Genomic DNA, 21,158 nt, shown 5'->3' with positions numbered 1-21,158 from the left:
GTTTATGGTAGAAAAAATCAACTTTAAATTTCATAAAGGTTTGCACTAATATAAATGACTTTCGGCCTAATAATTTTTACAAACTCAGTAAAAAGTATTAATATGAATTTTTAACCCATCATTAGATTAATTTTGCCAAACTCATTAGTTAAAAAAGTTTTAATATCCATTTTTAATCCATCAATAAATTCTCAATCCTTCAATAATTTTTGTAGGCATAGATCAATAATTTTAAATTCTCAGTCCTTGAATAGGATCATGAATAATTTTAAATTCTCGATTCTTGAATAATTTTGCTATCAGGTAGAAATAATTTTGCCCTCGCAATTAGATCAGCTCAGGAATAATTTTGCCCTTGCTATTTAGATCACCCTCGCCACCATTTAGATCAGGTAGAAATAATTTTGCCCTCGCAATTAGATCAGCTCAGGAATAATTTTGCCCTTGCTATTTAGATCACCCTCGCCGTTTAGATCACCTACTAATAATAATAATTTTACCCTCGCCATTTAGATCAACTAACGAATATTGCCATTTAGATCAGCTACGAATAATAATAATCTCGCCATGTAGATCAACTAACGAATATCTATGAATAATAATAATTAGCTACGAATAATAATAATTTTGCCATCGCCATTTAGATCAACCCCAACGAATATTTTTGCCAAATTTAACTTACTGGCAAGTTGAGATAATAGTCAGTAAATTCTCGCCATAGATGGACGATTTAGATCAAGGTGAGATAAGCCACAGAGGTTACTTTCCCTGGATATTAATCTTCTTCAGTCACTTTTTTTAGTCTTTTCCTTTTCCCCCAAAGTTTTTTAAACCAAACCTAACAGACATGAAATCTCGAAGTGAAAATTAATGAAATTAAAAGTTTAAAAAAATATTAATAAATTTAAGATAAGAATCTAATTTATTTGTGAAAAAGTAATATTGTAGAGAAGGTAAAGGACCCACACAGTCATCATTTCTAAGACTTAGAAAATCAAAGCATTATGTGGTGTATGACACACCCCATGGTTCACAGCCTCCTCCTTTTAGTAACTTTAAGGTCATCTAAGGCTCTGCAGACCCACCATCCCACAATCATCGACTACTTAAAAATACATTGTTTTAAGTAGAAAAAGAAAATAAAATCCTCAAAACTAGTGCTGCTACTTTATACTGAGTTTGTTTTCAAGCCACAAATGAATGGGATCCCCCAGGAGTTGGTTGGAAATACTGTGTCCTAACTGCAATGCAATACATAGAGCAATAACAATAATATTATACAAAGTTTCAACTCATTCTATACTACAACCATCAATCAAAACCCCACCCCACCCAACCCAACCAAACTTCTAATAAATAGACTCAACAAAGATCTCCCACATTCAACAGTTCTAATATTCGATTCGATTCGAGGCAGTTTTAGTCGGTACCTTGCATAGGAACCATCAGATGCTGGGCTTGTGACTGCAAAAACAAGGAACCATGGTGTTAAACCCTACTAATACAGAATGAACTAAATTTTGGTTTGGAAGATCGAAGCATCTAGATTTACCACTTTTGACCATTATCATCAAAGGGGCATCCCAATATAAAGAATCTCAAAAAACAAAAGTTGAACTTTTTCTAGGTAAATAGCCTCTCCTTGAAACGAATCGAATTTATTTAGTAACTTTTCAACCAAGACTTAGATATGAGAGCTTTAAAACAAACCCCAAGTAATACGAGAAAAAGATAGTTTGCCCGAGGGAAAAAAGCTTCAAGAATCATGAAGATATAAACAAACTAATTTGCTTAAAACGAAGAAGTAGCTTAAACAACTACATGAGGCATGAAAGGGCAAAGACAACTTAAACGAAGAAGTTCGTAGTAGATTCAATCTAGAAGAATGTGTGGTGCAAGCGTAAATAACAAACGGTGAGATTTCACGTTGGTTAGAGAGGAGAATAAAACATTCTTTATAAGGGTGTGGAAATCTCTCCCTAGCAGACACATTTTAAAAACCTTGAGGGGAAACCCGAAAAGAAAAACCCAAAGAGGACAATATGTGCTAGTGGTAGACTTGGGCTGTTAAAAATGGTATCAAAGCCAGACGAGGACACCGAGCCCCAAAGAGGGGTGGACACCTAGCAGTGTACCAACGAGGGCGTTGGACCCGAAAGGGAGTGGATTGTGAGATCCCACGTTGGTTGGAGAGGAAAATGAAACATTATTTAAAAGGGGGTGTGGAAGTCTCTCCCTAGCAGATTGCATTTTAAAAACTTTGAGGGGAAGGCCAAAAGGGAAAACCCAAAGCGTACAGACTTGGGCCGTCACACCAACATTGTCCAAAACAAATGAAATTCAACTTGTAACTTCAAGTCCCCAAGAATAGTTCTTGCCATGATTTTTCCCTACACACCAACTATTCTGATGCTACAGTATGAACTCTAGCAAATTCTTGCGAAGTCTTCTGGCTACAATCGACAAACAGATGAAGTTCCAAACACATCCTTTAACAATTAGATGGATAAGTAATGGGGAGACTACCATGGGTAATTGTATCACTTCATGACTTCTAATCAGATGGACAAGCACTCTTGAAAGTGCTCCCACTAAAAAGGTTTTTAAAGTAACTTCAAAATTTTCAAAATAACATTTAGTTATTATATGACTAACACCATAAGCATGTTGACAGAAGTATCTAGTGAGCTAAAAAGACTTCCACAATCCAAATGTCTCGCCCATGTCACCAACATGTTTGGGAGTGATTTTTTGAAATGGTTAAAAAAACACTTTTCCATATTCAAAATCACTCCAAAATATACATTAAATGATTCAAACTCTATCAAAATCACTCTCAAACATGCCGTAAGTACTGGCAGAACTATTTCTTCGCCTCTTCAAAACACACAGTGAAAATACAAATTTCTAGAGAGGGAGAGAAGAGAGTACTTGAGAAGTCGCATAATTAACTCCTTGGGAAAACGAGCCTCCATGAGCGATCTATAGAATGCAGAAAGAAAGAAAGCTCAGACAGAAACATAAAGAATCAAGCTCAATGAGAAAAACAAAGAGAAATTCTTATAATTCACCTGAGGAACAGAGGTTGGATGAGCTTCTTTCTTAGCCGACGCATCGCCACCTTTAGCAGACCCCTTAGTGTCACCCTGTCGGAGAATACAAGCAAAATATACAGAAACCTCACAATTTCGTCCATGGATGTCGACAAAATCACAGAGGCGTAAAGGATAACTCTATCTTACCTCCGTCTAAAACATCCCAAGTCCCAACCAGCAGGCAAACAAAGCAAAAAAAAAAACACAAAGCATCCGCCCATCAGTTGAAGCGCAAGTAGAAAATTAACAAACAAAAAATGTACAAATAAAAAGTTGAGCCTAGATGCAAAGCTCCCTGTTAGAAACACATCAAATCAATCGTGAAAAGTGGATAATGAACAATATGCAACTGCAAATTATATGTTCTACAGTTCATCAGAGATTTAGCATTAGGAATTAGCCGACGGACTACCTCTCTGTATTTCGTCAAGTAGGTTTTAAGCGGATCGATATAATCCTCAAATCCGAGAGTGGCCATCGCCCAAAGTAAATCATCGCCATTAATCGTCTTTCGTTTCTCTCTTTGGCATTTATCACTTGCCCTAGATTCAATTCAACCATAAAAAAATCCCCCAAATTCAGAACATGGATTAGGCAAATAACAGCAATGGATTATAAAAATACTCCCATACTCGCTGGTAATAAAACTGATGAACTCCGACACACATTCTTGTACGGTCTCCTTAGCATCCTTAGCAATCTTCCCATTAGCAGGAAGAGCTTTCTTCATGATCCTGCTAATATTCGCAATAGGAAGAAACCTATCCTGCTCACGAACATTAGACCTCGGACTCTGCTCGCCGCTCTCATGACTTCCTCCGCCGGGACTCGCCGGAGCATCAGCCATCTTCGCCAAAACCCTATCTTAAAAAACGAATCGCGAAACAACATCGTCAATCCCAGAGAGGAGGAAACAACAAAAGCCATGAAGAGTAGCAGAAAACGCAAGGTCGAGAAGAACTCAGAAGGAAAAATGGAAGATGGGTGAGAAATTAGAGGGGAAATCCGGAAAGGGAGAGAGGGGAATTGAGAGATTTGAAAGAATTGAAAAATGAAAAAAAGAAGGAAGTTATTGTTTTACCTGTTGGGAGAAACGGAAGATTTGTAATTTGGGCGCGAGAGAGAGGAGGAGTAAGATCGGGTGGAAATGGAGTGGTGGAATGGATCGGACGATGGTGAAGATAGGGAAAAGGAGACGACTGAGATGAGAGAATCAAGTTTATCACCACCGTTCGATTTTGTTTTTTCCTTTTCAGGCAATTCAGTAGGGGAAAACAGGAAAACCAAAGCGCTTTCTATTTTCTTTTCGCTTTTTCTTTTTCTTTATTTTTTTTTTTTTCCTTTTTTTGGGGATTTTATTTTAAATAAAATAATATTTTTCCAGTTTCCATGTTTTTCCGGGTTTTCCTGCGGCTTGCCGGTTTCTACTCTCGATTAAGTTCAACGAGTCGGATTTGGACACGTGTTGCTTTTTCTTGCAGATGTTTTTCCGCCACTCGTTTAGCGGTCGCCAAATTTGCTAAACGACGTCGTCCTTTTGCCGACTGAAATCGGCTCTCTCTCCCTCTCTCTACTGACTCATTGATAAATATGTGGCCGAGTTACAGAAAGGCGACACGTTTTTATTCTTCGTTTAACTTCCATTATTTATAAGATAATTAAATATTTTTAAAATTCGAAGATTTAATTTGATACTCAAATCTCCAATTAAATTAGAATGGCATAATAAATTTATGGATGTAAGCATAATTTAGCCTTATTATGTATTAAACTAATTTTAAGAATTTTTTTTATAGTTTTTAAGTAGATTATATGCCCATGCTATTCCTTCAAAAAAAAAAAAAAAAAATTAAAAATTGTATTACTATTGACTCAAAATTTCAAAATTTTAAATTTTTTTAGAGGGTATACATTAAGCTTGTAATCTATCAATTCATAATCTACGATACCGAAAACGTATATAATTGCCTTTAATTCCATCCAAATAAATTTTTAGTATCAGAATCTTTGAAATTCTAGGAGCATCAAAACTATTTGAAATATCTTTGTACAAAGTATTTTAAGATGTTGATCTATATGCATATCTCAAAAGAATTTTAGATTCCCACAAATTAATCGACCGTTGTAGGAATGCCCATTTCCACTCAACTAGCTCTAGATTTGGCTCGGATTCCATTTATGGCTCTCATTCGTGCCAAAATGTATAAAAAAATGGATGAAAAATGACAGATGTCGTAAAATAAACAAAAAAAAAACGTGGGTTAATAGAATAAGGAGAATGAGATTCATCAACTTTTTTTATTTACAGAGAATCAAGAACCATACGAGTTATTATGTTTGAGCATAAATAGTGGTGTATTTTATAGTTCTTTTTTCCTCCACAAAACTATATGGATTGTAAATCACTCCAGGTGAAAACCACAAAATCATGACAAATGGAGTACTCAATGACAGCCCTTCCAAAAATAAGCTGTTCAAAAATTTACAACTAGCTATCCATCCATTTCATCTATTTTAAGGAGATATGTAAGAAGAGTGAAAAAATATGGGACATTCACAAACTTTGTGACCCAACTGCTGCAAGCAAAAAGAATGCTAAAATAATGTGTTTTTACAATGACGACGACTACCTTGCAGTAGGTCGAGCCATGGATTCGTCAAACGACACGTAGTTTTCGTTTCCACATAAATCAAGAGATCCCATATTCAAAGAGTGGATTGAGTTTCTAGACATATCATCAGAGTTACCTTCTCTAGTTGCAGTAGCTTCCCTTTCAATCAAAAGTGAATCTTGTATCTCCTTCAGCACTTCAGATATGGATGGCCTCAGGTGCCCATGTGGCTGGACACACATCAACGCTTTCTCTGCAATTTTCCACATCGATTGAATGTCATATTCGTTGCGTAGCGATGGATCGATGATTCCTTGAATGTCCCCACTCTCGATGTGTAACTTTGCCTGCGTTACAATCAATCAATCAATGTGCACCATTCACAATCCATTTCATGAGATTTTGCCACATTTGGACTGTGCACCATATTTCCTTTCTCATTAACAGAACCAAAAGAATTAAACGGCTTGAGTACCATATCTGTTACAGTTTGTACTTTTGTTACAGGAATCAAGACTCACCCACTGGACGATGTTGCGGCAATTAACACCAAAGTTTACATTAGATATTGCTTCTTGACCAGATATCAACTCGAGAAGAATAACGCCAAAGCTATATACATCGCTCTTGTCTGTCAACTGCTGAGAGATATAATACCTGATAATAAAATAACGCAACAAGGAAAGCACCAAATAAGAATTTTTAGCAATAAAAAAAAATCAGAATTACATTAGATTAAACGCACTCCCACATCTGTAATGGTATGTCGAGCCAACCAATTTATATATATGACTTTACCCCAGGAAAAATTATTAATTCTCAAGGGGTGAAAAGCTTACTCTGGATCCAAATATCCTACAGTTCCCCGAACGATGCTGGACACGTGGGAGACACCATCCACCGCAAGCTTTGAAAGACCAAAATCCGAAACCTTTGCTTTCATGTGCCTGTCAAGGAGAATATTACTGCTTTTCAGATCTCTATGAATAATTGCTGGTATGCAACCTGTATGAAGGTACTCGATCCCTGAAAACATAACAAGCAGAATGTGTTGAGGAAAATATTCAAGGAAGATTCTTCCATGCACATGACAAAACAAGATTCATATAGCTTTTATCCAAACCTCTTGCAGAATCTTCAGCAATCTCGAGGCGCTTAATCCAACTGATAGTTTTTTCCCGTACTAGTGGACCTGTACACAAACAAGAAGTTAGTTGGCTTCTGAACCTGCATTGTTCTCTGCAAACATAACATGCGGGCTTACCATAAAGATGTTCTTTGAGAGTTCCATTATGCATGAACTCATAGACAAGCATACTTCTGTCCTCTTCTTGGCAATATCCAAGAAATTGTACCAAATTTCTGTGATGAATCCTTGAAAGAAGAGTCACCTTCAAAACAAATTGGTCATCCATCAGCCACAAATATCAATTTCTAATGTCATTAGGTTTTATCTAATAATCCACTCAATGCAATAAGAAAGGAAAATGACATCTAGACGTTCTATTTTTGTTGTTTCTTGCACTAATTATTTGAAAGACAGTGGTCAGAGTCTCCTTCTCAAAAAGCATTTTGTCCATGCGGAGAGTACATCACCAAAAAGGTATTTTAAAATTTATGAAAAGTACGTGGACTAAGACTAAAATTGGACATTTGAAAGTACATCACCAGAAAGGTATTTTAACACTATTTTTTATGTCCCATGTTAGTGCATTGCATTAAACTATAGATGAAGAACAGCTGATTATCTTTGATTAGACAGGGAAAGGAGCACAATGGCCAAACAATCCAAAAGGAATCGTGCTCTCTAAAGCTAGAAAGTCTTCTTAACTCTTCCTAACTACAATCTACCCTCCCCTTGGCTCCCTCTCTCGTCCCTCCCTTGTGGAGATTGAGGACCGATTAAGCACTCTCCCTGACAGTATTGTTCAAATGATTAGCATACTCTTCTCCCTACACTTAACAGGCCACCAGTATATCCTTGTGTATGTAAATTGATTGCGTGAATGCTTATGCTTCTATCTATACCTACTGCCAACACTTCCACATTGTCCAAGGTGGAAAATAGGAAGGTGTTAGTTTAGAAATTCAAAGTTCTCCCTTAATGATGATGCTAGCATGTTCCACTGTACAAGGACCACCAAAGCTTGAGAATCATAATCAGGCACAAGATGAACTCCTAACACAGCCTCAACAACATATTGAGTTCCAACTCAAGACTCAACGGCAGAGGTAAGGAGCTAGGCTGAAAAACAGACCTTCTTAATGGTTTAAATGGTGAAATATTGAAGATATAAAAGTGAAAGGAGCAAGTTCCTCATTTGTATCATTTGATTCAATAGGAAGACACAAAATTGCAAAATTTTCAGAATGATTGGCTTGCTCCCACGCTTGAAGGTTTTCTAACTTTTTCCCGACAGCATACCCCTCCCTAGGCCCTCTTCTCTCATTTCTTATAGCACTAGTAGATCCCACTAAAAGTTCTCCCAAATGGTTGTGCACAAATATTTAGCTTAACCTTCTCCCAACACTTAATATCTCATCAGTCACAAGACTCACGATTTAGTCAGTCCCACGTGGTCCTCTCCAGTTTCTACAACATAATTGACACGAAAGAAAAAGAACAAATGATATAAGAAAGTATCGTGTAACCCGCCAACACGACCAATGTATTAATGGAAATCACAAAATGACAATTCAAGTATAACGACTGAATTGAATGGAGGATCCGTTATACGTATATTACCTCGTTCGCAAATTCCCGCTTTCCCTGGAAGGAGTTATTAGTCAAAACTTTAACTGCAATTTCTTTTCCGTCATTTAATTTCCCGTAGTATACAACACCAAAACCTCCAGACCCAATTTTTCTTTCAAAATCTCTTGTTGCTTCTACAATTTCATTAACACTGAAGCAATGTGCGGTTTCCTTGGGGGCATCACCCTTTGAAGAGGCAAATCTTTGTACAGGCAAGGATTCTTCAAGTAGATCTGCTAAATTAATTTTTTTAAATATACATAACCATGTCAAATCAACTCATGTTCTTGAAAGGAAAAAGTTTCTGTATGTACCTTGTTCTTGATATCTTTTTCTTCCTTTTTGCAAAAAGTAGCAAGATACCACAGTAGCCAACAGGAGGACAAGAGCACCAATTACTGAACCCACAATGATATAAACGTGGTTCTTTTTCCCCCCTTCATGAAGATTGATGTTTCCAGAGTAGCTGTTAATCAAACGAGTGCACATAGTGAAGGCAAGTATAGAGAGTAATGAACTTGCTCAAAACCTTAAATAGTTGGTATACAAAGGGTAACAAGGCTTTTGGCAAAACAACAATTATTTTAAAAATGACAATCCATTTCAGACAAAAACCTGCTTGCTTGCAGCAGTCATCCCAGGACTTATTAGGCAGGCCCGAAGAATTTATTTTCCTTGAAAAAATCACTTTTAAGATTATTTTACCTAGCATTGACCCACAGTTCTAAGGCTTTGTATAAATAAATACGATCATATATTGCAGACTAGGAATGATTTACAATCTGAAAGAAGGAAAATTCACAAGTGAATATTTATTAATCTCAAATCATCTAGTATTTCCACAACACTTTCAAGCACAACCTACAAGAATTCACCTCCAAAAAAAATTCAAAGTTCAGGATAATTTAAGAGCACAATGAAACAATCTATAGACCAAGTATAAATCAGAAACTCACTCTATGACTAGGTTTTTATTGAGAAGACCAGAAGGCACTGTTCCAGATAACATGTTATTCTGAACATACCTACAACCATCAGATACATGAAATATATTAAACACCTCACTTGGAATCTGTAAATGTAAACTCTGTTAAATACTACAAAGTAGTCAATTCAAACATATGGCAAGAAAATCCTCAATACTTACAGCTCCCGTAAACTTGGTAGATTTGCTAAAGAGGAAGGCAACTCTCCAGTCAACTGGTTGTTCTCGAGATGGCTAAAGAAACAAATATCTCAGTCAGCTTAAAAACCTTCAACAGAATATGAGATATAATTGAAGTCATTTGAGATTACAGGATTTTTAAGTCCGCGCATCCAGTAAAGTCTGGTATAGGACCTACGAACGAATTTCCATCAAGCCATCTGCATAGAGGCCACAAACAGATGGTGAAACCAAAAGAGACATGAACCTTTATGGATGTAGAATGGAAATAAGACAATTGGACAACCAAGAAAATGTTATACGCAAAATGGAACTTACAATTCAACTAAACCGCTCAACTTTGCAAGGTCTGTGGGGATGCTCCCCGTCAAATTCTTTTTGGACAATGAACTAACAAGTGCCAAAGGAAGATATAGTAACTGGAATGATCAAATATAGTTGAGCATAAATAGACTTGAAAAATGGCTGAAATGGCAACAACTTTTACATTTTAACTATTCTTGACCGTGGATCAGAGTTACATTGCAACCATGACCAAGGAACTGGCATGCATGGATCACCACCTTCATCCCAATCTGAAGATGAAAATTTTGAAATTACACTAGCAGCAGCTGCTCCTGAAGTTTAGCAAATGTAAAAAGATAAATACACTATTATTAGCAAACATAATCAGCAAAGATAAATACACTATTATAGGACCAATAAATATATAACATACGATAGTTTAAACTTAAAACCAATTTGAATTTAGGCTTACCATCTAGAGAACCATCACTTTTTTCAAGATACTTGTTAATCTCCATAGCGTTTAACAGAGGTCCCAACGAAGAATCCGATGTTTTCCCAAACCGAAAAGATAATACAAAAGGGAAGGTTAAGTTGGTAAAACCAGGCTCATAAAGCCGATATTTTCCTTGAGCATTTTCTTCAATGTTGACTACAGCTTTGCTGATATCAGGCATGCCGGGAAGTACAAGCCTGAATTTTCTCGTATCAGTTGGACCCAAGTCTTCAATTTCTGCGAAGTAGGTGACAGCCCATCCAAAGCCAGGGAAACCATCCAAATTTAACCGGTAAGTTAATGAACCATTTCTTCCGACTACAGCCGTCTGCATAACTTTTTGAGGTGGCCTTTCATCTCTATCTACATCTATTGGCATTTTAGTGGAAATTTTTTCTGTACCAGCAGCAACATCAACAAGGTAATTTGCTTTTCTCACTGAGTCTGACTCCCATATCCGGTCAAATGGATCATCAGGATACCTGCCGTGATGGTTTCATGTTACTAATACATTAAAAAAAAAATTGATCTTTATATAAATATTAAAAGCATTCTCACAATAGATGGCACTACGAAGCATGGTAAAAAAAAATAAATAAATAAATAAAAATCCAGTTATTGATTGTTTTATTTATTTACTGCTGGCTGCTTGTGGACCTATTCCTGCGGCTATAATATATGAGTATATGAGAAAGCAACGATACTACAAGTGATGACTAACCTTACTGGAGCTTCGGAATCTGCACCAAAATTAATCCTTGCTGAGACACTCAGGTAAAACTGATCCTCAAATTCAGTATAGTAGGTAGAGCCATTAAATTGTCGAAGCTCAAGCGTGGATATGAATGGCTGCCCAGTTGTAGCATTTGACAAACAGACGCTTACTGTTGGAGTTGAAGCCAGAAATATGAGCTCTCGAACTTCTATAGTGTTGGCATCAGATATGACAATTGTTGACCAGTGAGTTGCCCCAAGGGAAATATCAAATTTTGGATACACGTTGTTATTGTCAAAGTTACCATATAAAAATGTTGCTCTGAGAAGGTAACGTGTTCTACTAGTGACATTGAGTGAGTAGCAGTACTTCCTGGAATCAGCAGGGAAGTGTCTTAAGGTCAAATATTGCTTCTTTGTCTCATTTACAACAGAAATGTTAATTGCTTCTCCAAAACGAATTTGAGTATCTGGAACCCACTCCAGACCAATATCGTCAGTGAAACTTTCTTGACCTCCACAGTCCAAACTTACAAACCCTACTCCACACAACATACAGAATACTTTAGATTCGTAGTAAATACTTAACCATTCGGTTTAACGATCTCTATAGTTCATATCGAGAATAAACATGGTAAGAATTACTGCATGGCAAGCTTCAAAAAGACAACCAAATAAAAAAGATGAAGAAATTCTTAGAACTTGTAAAGTAATGTTCAAAGAGAATTTGGCAAGCTTCATACAACGACAACCAAATAAAAAGGATGAAAAAATTGTAAAAGAAAAATTGACACAGAAATGTTCAAAGGGAAGAGGGAACAATTAAAAATCACTCCAACATTAAATATTAAAAAACCATGCGGTACAAAGTATCAAGTTAGTCAACACCGAGTCCAAGATATAAACATCAGAATATCAGCAACAAGATTCAAATACCAGAAAGGATATCTAGCATCAATATAATCAAGCTCTTTCCGTAATTGGATGTATTCTTTTGGATACTTTCAATCAACGTTCAAGAATGGAAAGCGCCAGTCATCAACTAAAACCAAAAGTTTAGGTAATGGTGACGGCAGCGATAGGTTCTAAGACATCTAAAATGCATTCTTCATAGACAACAAGCCAGAATCTAACAAACACTGCAACAGCCATTGAGCAGACCGGAAAGAGTGAAAACTGAAGACTCGGAGATAACGCCATATAAAGCTTGACAAAAACAAAGAAACCAACAACCGCAAAGCTCGATAAACCTCGCGACATAAAAGTTAGTCGAAAACGAGTATAAAGTCCAAGGAGCATAGAAAATCACTGAAGAAGCTGGAAAAACAAAGATGGAGTAGATACCTGGCATCTGAGCAAAGCATGCGTGGAAAAGAAAAAAAAGAAGAAGAAGCAGAAGCTTAGTCTCCATTCTAGCGAGCGTGAAGAAACGATTGGAAAGAAGATTCAGATATCCGTCATTCTTGAAGCCATTGAAGCGATTTGAGAGCTTAAGAGAACAGAAGGGCAAGAAAGTGGCGCACAGAGAGTAAAGTAAGCAAGAAACAACGATGGGTATTATTATTAACAATTCTTCAATTCAATAATCATTTGCGAAATGGAATAATTGAAAGAGAGAGAGAGATTGGACTGAGTCGAATTGGCGCCTTCTCTCTCCCTCCTCCGAGCTCGGCTGATTCTGTTATATATATATAATATATTTATATTTTTTATTATTTATTTAAATAAACCTTCCAACATTAGTGTGAGGTATATATTTCTTTAAATTTTTTAAGAAAATTCAAACTAATTTTAAAAAAATTAATTATAAATTTAAATATTTTTACGACAAGGAAAAAAAAACGGTAAGAAAATAAGCATGATTTCAAAAAAAAAAAAAAAATCAAATATAAATAGTTATATCCTGTCTGCGACATCGATCAAATTCTCGCCCACAAATCAATATAATAGTTTGTATTTATGTTTTTCTTGTAACATTTTCATTTTCAAAATGTCTCTCAACATATAAATTTTCAAAGTAAACCATATTAAATTTAGAGTTTTTAAGATCAGAACATAAAAAATATGTACGTTGTTAGTATAAGTAGTAATTTACAATTTTTTTAAGATCTTATTATCGTAATTACTCTTATTCATCGATTAATTCATGTACTCTTCTTTTATTTGGGTGTTATACGTCCACCAGCTTTCATCTTGATTCGTTCGTCCTCGAACTACATCTTATTAGGAGATGTACCGCTTTAATACTATTTGTTCTGTGAATGGTGGGAGAATTACATCATTATAAATTGCTACCTATATTAAAATATAGACTTAAATGAAAGAGGTAGAAAAATCTATATAAAAGTAAATAAATAAATAATAAAACCAAAGAAACTGAACAAAACAAAGCCATAAATATTGAATTATAGTTTAACTTAATATTAGTTATTAATTTCATTGAATTTAATTAATTAATTAATTTCTTTTTTTTTTTTTGACAGGATCGGGTCATGGGGATGCGTGGGACCCAGCAGAAAGGTGAGATTACAAATATACAAGGATGAAAAAGCTGGAGTGAGACAACAAGGTACGGTAGGCTGTCCACGTGGACGAACGTGATTTAGTGCAGATGGGCCCCACCACTAGGTTGCATCCGCGTCACAATGCATCTAATTTCAGCTGGAAAGGTAAAAATAGAATAATAGTCAATAATTATTAATCAAAAGATAATTTAGGGGTTAAATTGATGATTATTGTTAATTATTGAATATCGGAAAAGGATAAAGAAAAACCGAACATCGAATGTTGCGCACGTGCTGTCGGTTTGGTTGGGCGTACGGAAAAAAAAAAAAAGAATAAAACAGGTGAACCGGCGAACCGGATTGACCGGCTCGTTGGCGGGAATTAATAGTGAATTCCGAAAAGAAAACCAATTGATTAGGATTCAAAGTAACTTTCTGTCTGTGTTGAAAAAAAAAATATCGAAAATAAAAAAAGAAAAAAGAGTTAGCTTTTATGTCTTTAGACTTTAATTCTTTGAATTTGAAAAAAAAAGTATTTACTTTAATTCTGTTTCAATATAATTTATTTTAATTTTTTACTTCAGATATTAAATTTTAAAATTTATCTTTGCAAATCCGCTTATTTAACGTTTAAAATAAAATCCTTTTAATAGCGTAATCCCACATTATTTCAAACTTTATATGAGAACCTATAAACTGATGACGATGTGGTGTTATGAGAATATTACCATGAATAATATAATGTGGAAGTTAACGCTTTATGTTGCTAGTATTAAGTTAGCTGCATTGCTATCACTTCCATTGTTTTTTTATTTCGAGATTCTTCGGATTTAAGATTTTCTTTTTTTTTTAAGAAATCTATTTTGATTATACTTATTTCACTTTTTAGTCGAAAATTAGGCCGATTATTCCATTCGAGTGTCTTTCTTTTAACACTTTCCACCTAATTTTAAGTATAATTGGTATTTTCAATTCGACGCCAATATACAAATAAAATTGAAATAAAGGGAAGCTTGCAAATATTAATTATAATATATATATTTTTAATGGATTTTCTTGATTATTTGCCTTTAAAACACAACGGATGGGAGGGAAAAAATTAAATTAAAATGAAATAAAAGAGAAAAAAGCTTTGGTATAAAGATGCTTAATACCTCTTCCTTTTGAGGACCCCTTTTCCTTTGCTCAGTGGAATCAAATGCTAACAGCTAATGTGTTATATGATTTTAGCTGTATTTAAATTTTTATATTTTTGTATTTTTTAGAATTTTTAAAAAGTAAAAAGCAATAAAACGGCAAAGAGATAATGCGTTTCACATGACTGTTTCACTTTTTTCTAACACTTGCTTAGTGGTCAAGTTTCTGAATGAGAATTATGGTATATACTTTGCCACGTGTCTCTAATTTTGTAATTTATGTCCATAATTTTAAGAAAAATTCCTTTTAAAATTCATGCTCATAATTTAACAATCATTAGATAAAAAAAAAAAAAAAAAAAAAGTTATTCTCAGACCATTAGAACCCCAGGATAATAATTAGTGATTCACTCTAGTGGGCCGCCCAACAAGAGATGGGCGGCCCATCTCTAATTGGGCTGAAATCGGTCCATGGAATGTGAAATTTATAGGTATTTTTGTATGGGGGAATAATTTGAAATTAACGATACTTTTAAATATTTGTGTTAAAATTATTAATAAAATTTTTAAAAGTGGATAGCAAATTTAAAACAAAATACTTACATTTTCTAATTTATTTACATAATTTAAAGATATTATTAAAAGTATTGAGAGTTAAATTGATAAATAATTCTATAATTTAGTTTTTAAAAAATGAAAAAAGGAGAAACTATTTTGAGAAGTGACGTGTGTAACTAGAGTACCTATAAATATTTAGAGAGCAGCCGCAGCAGCGAAGAACCGAAGCTTCATATCTCGATCCGATCGCCATCTTCACTGCTCTGAAACAACATTTTTGTCACGCAATTGATAGGCGAAAGCTTTTAATCCCTTGTCTGCCTCCAGAAAGGAGCCTACCAATTGTAGCCATCGCTAAAGAGAGAAAGGGATGTACCTCTGCTTCTGCAAGGAGAGCCCGAAACGACCGATTATTCTCTGTGAATCGGGGACGAAAACTCTGCAAGGTAACCACAGTTCTCGATTATCAGTCTTTCAACCATTTTTATGCACAAATTTCAGAAGAACATAGCTTGGTATGCTAAAATAAGATAGTGAATGAGAAGAGGACGCTCTGAAGTCTGAATCAGGAGATGAACTGACCGGTAAATTGAATGAAATTTCGTTGCGATGCTTTCGATTTAGGGTTTGCAGAATGAATAGTTGAGTCAATACTGTCTGACAGTTGCTAATAATTGATGGATGGATTTGTATTTTGACGATTGGACTTTTCATCTTCGACTTTTTGTTTTCTGACAACACGATAGGAACTTCGCTTGATAAGGAGAAGACGGATCAGTAGGGTGCAGGCGGAGGTGACGGCGGATGCCGGCGAGGCGGGCGGAGATGGGCCTTAACTGCCGTAGGCACAGGCCCTACGATGAAGATCGGCAGAGATCATGAATGCGACTCTCCCGCAATGAGACGAATATTCTTAGCTAAGTATTTCGAACTTATTTTTTGCATTTCGAAACTATATTTTTCCAATATTGCCACCATAGACTAAAATAACAACAATGCATAAACATTAATTTAAAGATTTTTGTTAACTAAATATATTGATATTTTAGCCCCAAAAAAACGGAAAAAAAATGACTAAAATGTCGAACTGGCATATTCTCGTCTCAAAATGTATTACTGTAGGTTGTTATCCACACATTAATTTTATATGTTTTAGAGCAAACATGATCATAAAAGAAATTTTTAGGTTTTTAATGGAATAGGAATACTTCATCTATCTGTTCGTCACATTAGTAGGGTCCACCAACGTCACTGTGTAAGGAACATGGGTATGATGCTCTCTCTCTCTTACGATGCTAGAAATTTTTGTTGCTTATAGATTAATGATTAGGATATTTACTCTTTTTTTTTTTTAGGTTCGATATTCAAACTTTCATTACCACATTGGTTGTATTTAAATTTTTTCTCAATTAAGTTTAACAAAAAAAAAAAAACAAATGTAATTTTTTATTTTAAAATTTAAGTTTATACAAAGTAATATGTGCCATCATTAGCTACACGATTTTAAAATGTATTTACTAGAGAGAACTAAGGAGATTTGTTTTAAAACGCATCTACTAGGGAGAGTAGTCATTCACACCACTCAATATCTAGTTCTGATACTATTTCTAATAGCCAAATTCCACTACGGGTAGATATTGTCTTCTTGGTCTGCTTGTTTAGAAATGCATCTATTAGTGAGAATTTCCACGTCAATACAGTGGTTTTTTTTTTTTTTTTATAATTTTTTTTTAGGTAAAAAGGTAACATAAGAAATAGAGCTTAAAAACTGAAATATGGAAGATAAGGAAATGAAGGAAAGCCATGGAGTAGCTTGCAAGATTAGGGCAAAACCCAAGCAGTTTTACAATCCTTAAGTTCAAAGGAAATGAGTGATATGAACATCCAGTAATCTCAACATACTGAATCTTAAAATACATCAATAATTGGCGTTAAAATAAGGCAGCAGACTCAGACTGTGGGTTACCTGTAATCTTTCCGAAACAAAGAAAGAATGATGCATTTGAAGAGAGATATTTGTGTTCCTTCTTCCCATTCCACCCGGTGCTGTCTATCTCTGTTCAACTCCTACAGTAGAAGATTGCTGGGAAATGGGTTTCACCAACACCAGATGAAGCTGATGGAATGGCAGTCGAAGAAGAAGAAGAAGAAGAAGGGAATCCTGATGATGCTGCAGCAGAGAAGAGTGGCACGGAGGTTGTTCCACTTGGGTGGCCATGGATTTGCCACTCCCATGACCCAACCCCCATCCTCATCTCTGTTGCTCTTTCCTGCATTTTTTTTACCAATTTTAATCATGTTACTGATTCAAACATCCACAAAAAAAAAATATACCTCAATCAGTTTAGATATACATTATAGAGCAAGGGTTAGAGGTTCAAATCTTTCTAACTCCACATGATAAGTCAATCAGTTTAGATATATATCATCGACCAATTGATTAGTGGTTCAAATCTCTTAACCTTATGTGATAGCACCACATGAGTTAGAGGCTCAAATCTCTTTAACCCCACATTATATTTCAATTGGTTTAGATATATATCATCGAACCAATAGGTTAGAGGTTCAAATCTGTCGACCCGACCCGATGAATTTTCTACTTTATGTGAGAGAGAGAAAAGAAAGAAAAAGAAACTAGGTAAAGTAAGGTGAGCCCCACATGATAAACAGATATATCTACTCTTATCTACTTAGTACGTGAGGAGCTGAATGTAAATAAAAGAAATATGTACCCTTGAACTGAAATAAATGTGTTTTGTGGACCTCACATAATAAAACAACATACTTACGGAGTTCCTAGGTAAGCTGAATATAACAAAATGGCGTATGTAGTGATTATAATTACCCTTGAGTTGGGAAAGAAACTGGAGTTTGAAACACTCCAAGGAGAATGGTAATTGGAAGGCACTGCAAAGCTATACGGCTGGGAATGGGATGATCTAATTGCTGCTGAAACAGAGTTCTCAGGCTGCCAGTGGAGATACATGTTAGCCAAGCATCAAAACAAAGCGAAATGCAGCATTGAGAAACAATTACCATAGCTCTTCTCTCAAACATGGCAATGCTCTCACTTTGAGCCTCACAGAGATTTGGGGGAGCAATTCCCAAGTTCAGATCAAGAATCTGGTTGTTCTCTGCATATGGGACATAATCAACACAGTTTTCGATACCGAATACTCGATCGACCGAGCAAACAGGTCGTTAAATGATGAAGTAGCAAATTGGATAGCCAGAGAAGGAGCAAACCTGCTGTGCCAGCCGCCTCAGAAGCCATCTCTGCAACATAAGAACTTGGTTCAAAGTTTGTGACAGCCTCCTTACCATTGCATTTCAAGGCAGCTTTGTCATATGCTCTGATTAAACAGCAAAACATGAAGTTAAAATGAAATGGTGTAAGTTTTTGAAAGGGTTAACAAGAATGATTTTAAGAAGACCTTGCAGCCTCAATCTCACTATCAAAGAGACCAAGATATATGTACCTACAAGGAGGAAAAAGCCAATAATACAGCTCAATTCAAGACAAAAACCCAGAATCATAAGCCAACAAAAACACAGAAAACAAAGTCCTAGGATGTTCTGCCCAAAAGTTAAGAGAATACTCACTTCTTGCCCAAGAACTGACCCATCCGAGCTTCCCATCGCCCACATTTATGCAGAGTGACTCCTCTGTACTTGGAGCTCCCCCTCGAAAATCCAGTGCTATGGCGGCGAAGAATATGAACAAACTCTTCCTTGGTAAAATTAATCATCTGGGACATTAATGGCAGCCAAGAGTAAAGCTCTTCATCAATGGCGTTAGAGAAAGAGTTTGAAGTTCTGACAGTAATGAGTATTAACTTAGCCAATCCCACCTGCTTAATATCTTCATCATAATCACTGACATTGAAATTGATATCTGCATCGACCCCCCGAAACTTGATCGCCGCCCGATCATACGCCCTGAAATGGAAAATCCGAATTCTAACACACAAGCAAACGAGAAGATAAATGGTTTGTAGTTACCTAGCAGCCGCGTGTGCAGTATCGAAACCACCTAAAGGGGGAGGAAAACAGCCATGGCCATGAACAAGATTTAGATCAGAAAGAATGAAGAATCGAAGTTTGAACGAAGAACATTAAGAAATCATACCCAGATAAACTTGTTTCCCGCAGTCCCTGTAATGGACAGAAAATGTGCTCAAGAATGGACGGATTCAAGTTCAAGCAATCTAATATGGAGAAGGAATTAAAACCCTTACCAAATATGCGATTCCCATCTTCCTGTTCTTCGATAAAAGGTAACGCCACGATACTGCGAACTTCGAGACCTTGGACCTCGCCGATTCTTCCTCATCGGCTGATGCTGTTGTTGCGCCGGCGGTGCTGTTATTCTCCGCTCCGGCGCTCCGCTCCAACAATGAAATTCCGGCGGAGAAACCTCCAGCCACTGCTTCTGAGAACTCGAACCAGAAGATAACCCGCCTGTTAATGGAAAAAGCTCCATCGTCTGATCGCGGTGGTTATCGGAAATACAGAGTGACTTGGCCGCTAAGTTTTCCTGAACCGCGCAGTCTTTACCGAAGGCGAACGGGAAAGCTTCATCAGCGTTGGAAGATGAGTCCTCGTCGCCGGTAGTGCTGGCAGAAAGATCGCCGTTAAAGCTACCGGCGCTTTCCATTCTAATTGGCGGAAACTGGAAAAGCCTCTCAGTAACCATCTCAACCGAATCAGAGGAAACAACTTGGAGGTTAAGATCCAGCATTGGGTTTGAAGCTCCACGTTCTGCAAATGCCATTGAAATCAAAGCATAATTGGGATCTTATTGAATCAATCCATCACAACTCTGCAGTAGTGGTTACAGAAACATAGAAGCACGGTGAAAGAAACTGATAGAAAATGAAGGAAGAAGAAGAAGAAGAAGAAGAAGAGAAGAAAAACAGAGAGATTCTGAGAAGAGTAGAAAAGGGTCACCAGTAAAGAGAATGATAACTGTTTTAGTATGATTGTGAGGGGCAGAGGAGAGAGAAAGGGAGAGAGAAAGTGGGAGAAGCCGTTGTTCTATTGGAGGTGGAGCTCGATTTCCATGGCGGATGGGAGAAAAAGGGAGAAGTGGGGGACTCACTTCTTCTTCCTCTCTTTCTCTGTGGTGTATGAAAGAAAACAAGGGAGACTGTGGAGGTTAAATCAATCAGACCAATGGACACCAATTGTGACTCAGACCACTCTCTCTTTCTCTCTCTCTTTTCCTTTTTAAAGTTTGAGTTTAAAATACATTTTTTTACTTTAATTTAGTACAACCTTTTTTAAGCAATTAATGGCATATTTTATGGAAATATAATAATCTTTTTTTAGTACTTCATTCATCTTTCCATTTCAAAATTTCCTAATCATTTCTACCATTACAATTAATCTCAAAGTCTAGTAAACACAAGCATTAGAATTTGTTTCTTATATAAGGATATCAAATATATTAGTCAAACTCAGATTTTTTTTTTTTTTTAAGTGAATTTACAAAATGTAGATCAATTCTCAAAACATTCTTTTTCTTTTTTTTTTTCAAGAACCATTTTTTTATTTTGCCCAACTACCAAAAATAGTGTACTTAAATGTGACAAACCAATGCTGATTTTTTTTTCTTTTTTTAATTTTATAATGCATTTGGCAATGGGCATTAGCCATTGCTAAATATTTTAATGTATAATTACCCAATTGGAAACTAAAAAAATGTGTTTTTTAATTAATAAATAACAACATTTTTTAATAGAAGGCAAAATCAACCAACTAAACCATTGATGCCTAGAGCCAATACAAGATTTATCTATTATATAAAAAAAAAAAAAAAAACAAATCCGAAGAAAA

The 21,158-nt window shown here is 35.8% G+C and overlaps 3 protein-coding genes and 2 long non-coding RNA genes across 8 annotated transcripts; 2 read left to right on the top strand and 3 right to left on the bottom strand.

Annotated features, from left to right (window-relative positions):
• Positions 1-1,135: 1,135 nt before the first annotated feature.
• LOC111482090 (nuclear transcription factor Y subunit B-1-like) lies at positions 1,136-4,340 on the bottom strand. Of its 3 annotated transcripts, none has more exons than XM_023127738.1 (8): positions 4,177-4,338; positions 3,728-3,959; positions 3,508-3,637; positions 3,243-3,248; positions 3,072-3,146; positions 2,932-2,982; positions 1,431-1,464; positions 1,136-1,241 (listed from the first exon to the last, which is right to left on the bottom strand). In XM_023127738.1, exons 2-8 carry the CDS (start codon positions 3,940-3,942, stop codon positions 1,186-1,188), a joined length of 567 nt encoding a protein of 188 aa, XP_022983506.1. In that variant the 5' UTR covers positions 3,943-3,959; positions 4,177-4,338; the 3' UTR covers positions 1,136-1,185. The 3 variants fall into 3 exon arrangements, with proteins under 3 accessions (XP_022983506.1, XP_022983507.1, XP_022983508.1); XM_023127739.1 differs by having other exon boundaries at positions 3,728-3,955; XM_023127740.1 differs by lacking the exon at positions 3,243-3,248 and having other exon boundaries at positions 4,177-4,340.
• Positions 4,341-5,490: 1,150 nt separating this feature from the next.
• Positions 5,491-12,788, bottom strand: LOC111482088 (probable LRR receptor-like serine/threonine-protein kinase At1g67720). The gene is made up of 15 exons (XM_023127735.1): positions 12,467-12,788; positions 11,130-11,661; positions 10,385-10,890; positions 10,115-10,244; positions 9,946-10,017; positions 9,759-9,827; positions 9,610-9,681; positions 9,419-9,487; positions 8,777-8,928; positions 8,454-8,695; positions 6,972-7,098; positions 6,831-6,899; positions 6,547-6,733; positions 6,229-6,364; positions 5,491-6,054 (listed from the first exon to the last, which is right to left on the bottom strand). Exons 1-15 carry the CDS (start codon positions 12,531-12,533, stop codon positions 5,722-5,724), a joined length of 2,763 nt encoding a protein of 920 aa, XP_022983503.1. The 5' UTR covers positions 12,534-12,788; the 3' UTR covers positions 5,491-5,721.
• Positions 7,994-17,297, top strand: LOC111482092. Its single transcript, XR_002718138.1, has 3 exons — positions 7,994-8,006; positions 17,055-17,062; positions 17,185-17,297. It is a non-coding gene; the product is annotated as an uncharacterized LOC111482092 (long non-coding RNA).
• On the top strand, positions 15,470-16,372 carry LOC111482091. The gene is made up of 2 exons (XR_002718137.1): positions 15,470-15,766; positions 16,067-16,372. It is a non-coding gene; the product is annotated as an uncharacterized LOC111482091 (long non-coding RNA).
• LOC111482089 (floral homeotic protein APETALA 2-like) lies at positions 17,193-20,463 on the bottom strand. 2 transcript variants are annotated; one of them, XM_023127737.1, is made up of 10 exons: positions 19,559-20,461; positions 19,450-19,475; positions 19,323-19,353; positions 19,172-19,259; positions 18,924-19,069; positions 18,755-18,799; positions 18,567-18,673; positions 18,357-18,454; positions 18,166-18,288; positions 17,193-17,590 (listed from the first exon to the last, which is right to left on the bottom strand). In XM_023127737.1, the coding sequence occupies exons 1-10, from the start codon at positions 20,092-20,094 to the stop codon at positions 17,381-17,383; spliced, it is 1,410 nt and encodes a 469-aa protein (XP_022983505.1). In that variant the 5' UTR covers positions 20,095-20,461; the 3' UTR covers positions 17,193-17,380. The 2 variants fall into 2 exon arrangements, with proteins under 2 accessions (XP_022983505.1, XP_022983504.1); XM_023127736.1 differs by having other exon boundaries at positions 18,924-19,259; positions 19,559-20,463.
• Between the last annotated feature and the right edge of the window lie 695 nt (positions 20,464-21,158).

This window comes from Cucurbita maxima, unplaced genomic scaffold (assembly GCF_002738345.1).
Source record: "Cucurbita maxima cultivar Rimu unplaced genomic scaffold, Cmax_1.0 Cma_Scf00007, whole genome shotgun sequence".
NCBI lineage: Eukaryota > Viridiplantae > Streptophyta > Magnoliopsida > Cucurbitales > Cucurbitaceae > Cucurbita > Cucurbita maxima.
The sequence above is the reverse complement of the archived record's forward strand: the minus strand, read 5'-3'. Positions and strand labels throughout refer to the sequence as shown.